The sequence below is a fragment of the Daktulosphaira vitifoliae genome, unplaced genomic scaffold (assembly GCF_025091365.1).
Source record: "Daktulosphaira vitifoliae isolate Bord-2020 unplaced genomic scaffold, ASM2509136v1 Scaffold_224, whole genome shotgun sequence".
Lineage (NCBI taxonomy): Eukaryota > Metazoa > Arthropoda > Insecta > Hemiptera > Phylloxeridae > Daktulosphaira > Daktulosphaira vitifoliae.
In genome coordinates this window covers 1-9,669 of record NW_026099792.1, presented here as the reverse complement: position 1 = coordinate 9,669, position 9,669 = coordinate 1, and the positions used below count along the sequence as shown (strand labels likewise).

At 32.0% G+C, this 9,669-nt stretch overlaps 1 protein-coding gene across 1 annotated transcript; it reads right to left on the bottom strand.

The window, feature by feature from the left end:
• Window positions 1-3,655: 3,655 nt before the first annotated feature.
• On the bottom strand, window positions 3,656-4,459 carry LOC126909274 (uncharacterized). The gene has a single exon (XM_050691694.1). The coding sequence runs from the start codon at window positions 4,457-4,459 to the stop codon at window positions 3,656-3,658; it is 804 nt and encodes a 267-aa protein (XP_050547651.1).
• Window positions 4,460-9,669: the final 5,210 nt, after the last annotated feature.

The following is a 9,669-nucleotide window of genomic DNA, read 5'->3' as shown; positions in this document are numbered from 1 at the left end:
CCAATAAACTTTGTTTAACCGTTTTGAAATGTGACTTTACTGTTGCATTACTTTGACGCACTGTTATATTAGCACCGTTATCAGCTTTAACATTCATAATAGAAGTCCAAAGTTAAATATAAGGTATACATTTTTTAATAAACTCTTCCAAATAAACCTCATCATAATATGAGTTATTTTGGCCATGTTGATCACTATTTTCAATTTTATTACGTACCTCTTTTTTAATAATTTGAAATTTACAATAGAAAAGAGATTTACTAGTGTTTGACGAACATAAATCATTATCTAATGATTTCAACTTATCATCCTCTTTATAAAATTCCTCATCAACAACTTTACTACCATTTGTCATACCGTTTATAGCTTCTGATGCCTCTTCATTTAATAAGGGTGTTAATAGAATCAAAGAAAACATTCTAAACCATGTTTCAATATCATTAATTATTTTAGTATCAAACAGTATACAAATCCAGTCTATTATAGAATTTCTAACATTTTTTATTTTACCAATTTTTGGTCCCTGATAATACTTATATACATGTTTTACAATGATTTTAGTGAAATGATTCACGCAAATGTTTATTATTGTTACATTTGAAGCATCAATATCTTCATACAAAACTCTGTAAGTCCAATTCAAGTAATAAAATATTGAAGTAAAACCGTTCCAAGCTATTGATAACGAATGCATTTGTGCAAAACTAAAATCTGTAACTATATTAGGAAATACAGGCCAAGAAAGATTACCTTTAATAACAAAACTTAAAGGCCACAAGCCACGATGTTATTACTGTTAATATCATGTGCTGAACTTAGCATTTCCAATAATGGACAAGTTACTGTTGATTTCAATGGCAATGGCACTCGAACCTGTAGCATCCAAATAAACAGTAAACGAACTTTCAGGGTTTGTCTTCATTTTCTTTATTATTTGTAGTTGCTCTTCGATGCACANTTCTTTATTATTTGTAGTTGCTTTTCGCTGTACATATATAAATATGCAGGCAAACCTACATGTTTCATAAACAATTTATTTTTAGGATCTTTAAACCTACAAAGTAAATCATCTAGATCATTTTTTGCATAATCATCGGCACTGAGAGCCTCAGATCTTATTTTGCGTATTACATCTTCAGATTTAATTTTTTGAAGATTTCCACGATCTAACTTTGAGGGTGATGCCTCATCGAACACTGCAGACCTATATTTATAGCTACTAATTGCTTTCATTTGTTTCCTAACTAAATCACGTTCAACACCCCTGACTTGATTAGTCATCCCATCGTTTTCAGTAATATGGTTATAATTTATACTAGAACTAAAGATTGTGGCTTCTGCGCCACCCCAACTAGTTGGTTCTACTAAAGCTTTAAAACTTTTACAACCTGGGTGAAGACAGTACATATAAACACATATTATTCCAGTATTCGGATAATTCACTGACTTAGCATTTATTAAACAGGTATTATTTACAGTTTTCATACGTATTCGGAACATTATTGGAAAAATCTCTTTTATAAATTGAGGCTTTCCTAAAATCGTAAGGTATGTCATATGCGACCATTCTTCTTTACTAAATTCTAATGTTCCATCTTGAAAAACACAATTTTTAAAACATTTTCTATAATTTTCCGGATTATTAGGATAATCATTCATACTACCTATAGGTATGACTATGCCAGACATAACAGGTGTTCTGTTGTAATATGCATTTTTTATAGGCGTCGCCATACGTTTATACTGTTTCATAGGCCCATAATGTTTGACAGGAGTTACATTATCATTACCATAGTCTTTTACCGGAGTACTATGGTGATTAGTTTCACTTTTTAAATCAAAATCTCCTATTGCAGGACTTTTTACAGCAAGACTTCTGTTTACTGAAGCAGATACCAGCGTACTTACAGTATCAGAGACAACTAAATCAAAACTATTCATTACTACTACAATATTCCATAATAGGATTTTGTGTTAGTGGAAATTCCATTATTGAAGTACATAAACACTTTATTTTGTTTCATCAGATTGAAGTCGGCTGGGTTGGATTGTATTCCACATTGTAACATCGCTATCAGGTATTTCCACATTACTTAATGAACTATGCGCAGAATTTTGTGGACAACTAACATTAAATATATTCCTACATCTTTTAAGAATTTTAATATAATTTTTTTTATCAGTAGATATTTTTAACTCTTTACACACATTACTCAGAACAGATTTATTGTATTTTTCGAAATCTCTACTTGAATAATTATATTTACTTAAGCATTCTAACACATTAGTGTCGTTCATAGAGCTACTCAAATCACATAAATCTAATGGGACATTTTCTGTTCGACCACATCTTACTAATGTAATGAGTTTGCGCAAAGCAGACTTCTCATTTTTTAAAGAATTAATAACAGTTTTACTCATTTCCTTGTTTCTATTTGCATTAAAAAAGACCATGCAAATGTGCTTGACACAACTATGCTCCTTGATAAATTATTATAATCAATATCAGGATATTCAGAACAAATTAATTGAGCAATTTCATTTATTTTATTTTTCAAAGCCATTTTTAATTAAAAACCAAAATTAGTCTTGCCAATTAAAGGAATTTAAAAATCGGGCTACAAAAACTTAAATAATATTTGTATAGTAACAAATACTAAACAAAATATGTTAACGGTACAAATGCTGAATGACTACCTACAAAAGCTAGTGTGAGCTACTAAGCTGTAAAGCTACTAAACTCAAAAAAAAAAAACTTAACCTATAAAAAAAATAACTAAATTTAACTTAATAATACTAATAAAATAGAAAATAAGAGCACAATTGACAATTACCATAACCGAATGCTTATTTAAACATGCATCTGAAACAAAAATTAAAAAAAATAAAAATAAAATATACACTATACACTATACTTATTCTTTAAAATTAAACAAAAAGTATCTAATTTATTTAATTTTGTCAAAATCATTAAAAGGCAGAAGATTTAACACACCAAATTCGTTTATCAAACAAAATACATTCCGTTCCATATAAAATATATGAATTATATTCTTATAAAATATTAAAAAAACAGGTTTAATAGAATTTATACATGATATTTGGCTGGAAATTTATTGTATTGCAGAAAAATGATTAACACAGCCAAATTATTTAATTTTTAACACTTTATAGGCAACGGAAGATAACTAAATAATTTTCTAACATTTAATCTTGATAAATATGCATGTTGTCATAAAAAAAAAATTAAATTGTACTTTTAAGGTATAAGGAATGAATTTAAATAATATTTTATCTGTTAAAGAAATCTAGAAATTAAGATAAATAAACTGAGCCAAAAATTCTTTATTAAATATTATAAATATTAAGAACACATTTGAATTGATGAAATAAAACTAGTTGTAGTGATAAATTAAGTTTACATAAAATACAGAACATTAGTTATTATTATTATTATTATATTATAATCAACGCCAAGCGGTTTTTACAAAATTAACAGACAATAAAAAATTGAACAACAGATAACAACTTAATAGACACATAACTTATACTAACTTAATATTAGAGAGAAAAAAAGACATGGTAAATAATAAATAAAATATACATGGTGTAAATTGCATAAAACAGGATGTGAGCACTTCGTACTATAAATGGTTTAATAACATATTTTATTATTTGCATTACACATCATCCTTATAAGTGGAGCATTCCTGGAGAAGTTAGTTTTATTGGTGGGGATATAAAAATTACACTGAAGCCTAGTATTACTAGGAATCCGAAAACATAGTTCTCCAAGAAGCCTGGGAGCATCAACTTGACCTTCGATCAGACGCTGAATAAAAGTGATACCAAAATTATCACGCCTAACAGAAAGAGGAACAAGTCTCAGAGCTTGACTTACTGGCTCGTATTCATGTGGTGGATGAGGAATGTTGAGGCAATTACCGGTGAAACGCATAAAACTACTTTGTACACGTTCGATCCGACAGATGTCAACTGCGGTATAAGGTGACCAAACAATAGACCCATATTCAATAACCGACCGGACTAGTGCACTATAGAGAGCTAAAAGGCACTTGGGATAGCTGAAATTGGTTGAGTGANCTAAAAGGCACTTGGGAGAGCTGAAATTGGTTGAGTGCCGTCTTATAAATCCCAAAACACGAAAAGCTTTGCTGGTTGCATAATCAATATGAGGGCTGAAATTAAGGGAAGGTACAAATAATATGCCTAAATCATGGACCTGATTAACATGCTGAATAGATATACCATCAAGCTTATAGTCAAAAGATATCACTGACTTAGAACGAAAGAAAATCATTACTTTACATTTACAACTAGTGAATTTATCAAGGGTATTTTGGAGAGTGATGCAGTCATTATTTGAGGTAATCATGTGAAAAATTTTAGAGTCATCGGCAAAAAGTAGAAGACGACAAGGGGAAACAACTGAGCACATAGTGTTAATGAAAATATTAAACAATAAGGGATCTAAATGGCTGCCTTGTGGAACACCAGACGATGCCCGGAATAGATCAGAAGACTTACCGAAGAGGCTGACAAATTGTTGTCACCCTCTAAGGTAAGAAGTAAACCATGATATAAGTGGCTCGCCAACACCAAGTCTATCTAGGATATATAGAAGTGCATTGTGGTCTAAAGAGTCGAATGCTTTAGAAAAGTCCGTATATATCACATCAACTTGATTACCCAATTCGAACGTCGCGTGAAGGTAAGATACAAAAACAACATGACTAGTCGCAGTCGAGCGACCTAGAAATAAATCATGTTGGTCAATTGATAAGGTAGTTAAGAAAGTACTTTCAATTCGTTTCAGTACTATATACTCAAACAGTTTACCTATGATAGGAAGGCTGGAGATGGGTCTATAGTTAGCAACATCAGCTGTATCCCCAGACTTTAGAATTGGCGTGACTCGATTTATTTTCCACGCGGAAGGGAAAACCCCTTCTGCAAGTGATTGATTAAAAATTAAATTGGCCGGTAAACTGAGAGAGGCACGGCAGTGATACAGTAGATTAACAGAAATGTCATCAGGGCCAGAACCGCTCGCGGTTTTGACAAAGAGTTGAGCGCTGCAATTACTTCATCGATCGAAATTGACAAATTAGAAGGAAGGTGTGAAAATTGATTGTTTGTAAGTTCATTGGATAAATCATTAGAGGTAAATCGAGGGTCACCATATACAGATGAGAAGTGAGAGGCAAACAAAGAAGAAACTTGATCACCAGAAGCCTTAGACTCCCCTAGATGAAACTCATCTGGTATTGTAGAGACACCACGTTTACTTCGATAAAATTCCCAAAAATGATTTAGGATCTACACATAAGCGATCTTGCATGTTACGTAAATAGTTACTATAGAGACGCTTCGATTCAAATTTACATTGTGCACGCAGTTGAGAGAAATTTGAATAACGATTAGGACCACCAAACATTTTATACTGCTTATGCGATAGTTTTTTCTTAGCAAGAAGTTCCTTTAGCCTATTTGAGACCCATATGGGAAAAGTTGAGTTTCGAAATTTTCGTAATGGAACATATTCATGAATACAGACAAGCAGTAAATTCTGTAAGAAATCAGCAGAATGATCTGCGGATCCTGAATCTAAGGCGTTATACCAATAATTACTCTCGAATCTATGAATAATCCTCTCATAGTTGGCATTTTTAAAATCATAATAAGTGTGTTGCGAGTCAAGCATAGGAAAGGCTGTGGGAAAGGGACAGGAGATGGACAGGGCTGGGTGGTAAATGTCACATGGAACTAATGTATCAGTAGTCTGCAGGACTTGGGTGGAATCATGGTTGGTGAAAATTAAGTCAAGAGGGGATCCAGTGTTATTCGGAATTTGGTTTTTCTGGACGAAGTGAAAGAGACTAAACTGATCACCAACAAGGCGGACTTTGTCAGTTATACTACCTGTATACACAAGACCCGAATCACAGGCGGACCAATTGACATTGGGCATATTGTAGTCACCACATACAAAACCAAAATCATAGTCTTTAGATCTCCAGACCCGGTCAAGAGCCTCAATATGACTCTCATAAACAGACAAATTTGTGCCAGGAGGTAAATATACTCCTGCTAAAAACACAGAGAGGCCCCTGGATAGTGTGAGGCTAACAAAAACTTGCTCACAAGTGTCATATGGGGTCGTAATTAAGATTGGTCTGAGCTCTTTTTTGACGGCAATTAAGGAACCCCCTCCTTGAAGACAGTTACTTGTGCGTGCGTTTCTATCGCACCTAAAGATTAAATACCCATCAAAACCTAATTCGGAATTAGTAATATCATCAGAAAGCCAAGTCTCAGTANGTATAGATGAAAAATTAGTTTTAATATTTTTAAAATTAGATAAAAATGAGTTGAAGGTAGAATGAGAATAGCAGCATAAAGTACAGTTAATATTATTTTTACAATAATCATGCAAACCAGAGTTGAAGTCAGGAACTAGTGCGAATGCTGAGTAGAACTCGGTCGGTGATTGTTTCTTCCTCTGGGGTTTTTTGGACCGGATTTGATAACTGAGGGTACACCATTTATGTATGAAATGGTAAGATCTGAAGAGCCACCATCCATTTTACTTTGCAATTCGGAATGAGCTTTACGTAAAAGTTCTCGTTCAAGCGTGGTTTAGTCACGAACAATACGAAAATCAGGATCGGGTAATATTCCCATCCGCATTTGTGAATTAAAATTGGAAATGAGCTGAGAAGCATCGGCCTTGGATCGGCAGATTATCTTCAAAGGTCTACTTTTAAGTTCACTGAATTGCGACGATTGAGAAGAAGATAGCGATGCGATTGACTTCATAATGTCAGAAGTAGTAGAGGATTTATGAGTCTGTGCACGAGTATTTGAGGCAACGGAAGAGGGTGATAAAGGCATTATTGTGTGCAAAAGTATTGGAAAAAAATATGTATGTAATATAAATAAAAATGCTTAAAGATAACTCATTAAGAACTAAAGAACGCAACACAATGTACAGAATTGTATTATGGTACACCAGCTAAACTGGAGGTGAAACACAAGTCGATATGAGAAAATGAAAATGCCCAGCGTTGAAGTCACCAAGGAACAGCTGATTGAAACAGTTTATTGATAAGGTCGTTGTTGACAAATCTTGGAGTTACAGAATGGTGTAAGCGTACCTAATATACAGTAAAGATCCAAAACTACGATTCATACGGTTAATCAGCCGAAATGGAGCTTGAAAACATGTGTAGGTAGAAATAACACAAAGACAAAACAAATGGAAGTGTCTGCAAAAAAAAGAAGTACATACGCATTAATAAATAAAAAACTGATGAGAGCAAAGTATTATCACTGTTATCATTTATAAATCTACCCAACTTTTTATGTATAATAAAATATATAAAAACATATCACTACAACTAAATTTATGTAATCAATTGACACGGCACCGCCTTTTGCTCTAGGCTGGCGCTCACCCGTGTCTCTCTCGATATCAGCCGTCCAGCTATAATATGACAATCGGTTGTCATCGGTCGTCTCCCCGCTCTTGACACTGAGATAAGGCCGCCGCCGAATAATGGATTACCGATATTGCGTTCTGTTCCGTTTTCGACGTACACCTCAACTGGTGTGGTGTTTTTGGTATGTTGTTTTTCCAACGTACGTGGTAATCGGTTTTCGCTACGCACGAGACTTATTCTATTCGTTTGTTTTTTTTTAACGCTGACTGTGAAACGATTCCTTACGGTTTCTTTGTGCGGGACAGTACCCATAAACGTAAGAATATAGATATATATATATATATATATGCATATATAAAGATATACTTTAATGGGTCTAGGACATTTCGCCGCCGCCGTTTCGCCGCCACCGTTTCGCCGCTGACCGTTTCGCCGCCGGACATTTCGCCGCCGGACATTTCGCCGCCGGACACTTCGCCGCCGGACACTTCGCCGCCGCCAATTCGCCGCCACCGATTCGCCGCCGGACACTTCGCCGCCAGACTCTTGATATATAAATTTATTAATAACGCCTTTTCGAAAAATTATAATTATTTTAGCCTAATCCTTCATTGCACAAGTCCTTAAAATCCAGTATAATGATAAAAAAATTAATTATTTATATAATGACACAAATTATTTAAATTTAATTTNAATTAAAACAACTTGAGTCAATGTTATAAATTGTTATTTAAAAAAAAATTGTCACTTTTAAAATAAACTATTCAAGCAATTTAAATGGTACATATGAGTATCGAATCGTATGGATGCGAATAACAAGATACTTTATTATTTTGTATTATTATTTATTGTGTATAAGATATTTTGTTTAACAATAAATCAAAGTTTTAGAATGGTTAATTAGGGTAATTTTTGTTTTAAGAATACAACATATTAATTACTTTAATTTATTCTTATAATAGTTGTAATCGTATATTTTAAAACGAACTTTATTAGACTACTCAGTAGTATTTTGAATATTTTAAATATAAAATAATACTATATTTCAAGATAGAAGTGTGATAATCGTAAATTAATTTATTAAGTACAAATTATTTTAATATCAATAAAAAGTTGAGTTGACGAGTGAATGAATTATACCATTTCTAAACATACAGTAAATTAATAAAAAAGGAGTGCACTCATTAACCGTGTAAACCGGATTGGACCGGTAGCAACTGACTAGTGGTACTCAGGCAAGTTACCCCAAAATTTGGATAGCTTATTAAGAAATTTTTTATTTGTTATTGTAATATAAAATTTATTATTTGTTGTGAATTGTTATTGTAATATAAATACTATTTGCCAATCTATTATATTAGAACTGTTTTGATTTAAACACTATTATTAATTGAGATACTAACTAGACGAGTGTAAAAACAAAATATTTTAATTTTATCAGACTGAGTGTTATTATAAAATAAATTTTAGTAATTGAGGAGTTAAAATAATTAAAATAATTAAATCATGTTAACTTTGCCATTGTTATAAGTTATGTTGAACATTTAATGAATATTAGTTAAGCATTAGAAATATTTAGTTCTAATACAATTATTGTTATATCAAAACGCTTGTTGATATTCCATTTAAAATATTACAAAAGGTTATTTTTAGAATGGTGAATAAGCGATAATCACTGATAATAAATATTCACCTGACAAAACATCACTGTAAACATAATATTACATGTTCTCTAACCTAGAATTTGTAAATTAATTTAAACTTAAAATCATGATTTCCTATTTTGTTTGCTTTGTTAATTTGGGGCGTAATCATGTAAGTTTAAGTATTATAATTTTTAAAATGTGGTAATACAGCAGTTTTACTTTAGTCATGGAAATCAGTACTAACTTTATTAAGGTTCTTATATATCATTAACTTGTACATTTTTTAAATTATAGTATTCAACTATTGCTTTTAGTTGTTTTGGCTGTTACATTTTTATTCTAAATACAAATAGGTGATTTTTAAATAATTATAGCTGTCATATGACAGAGTATAAAAATTTGGATGGAATTATCAATGTAGGAAGTGTTTTAAATAGTATTAAAAGTGATGATAGTGTAAATGTGCAAACTAATTCTAATAAATTTTCTTCATATTCATTTCTAACTGAATCAAATTTCAAGTATGGAACATTAACCAATAAAATGGACTTTGCAGGTAA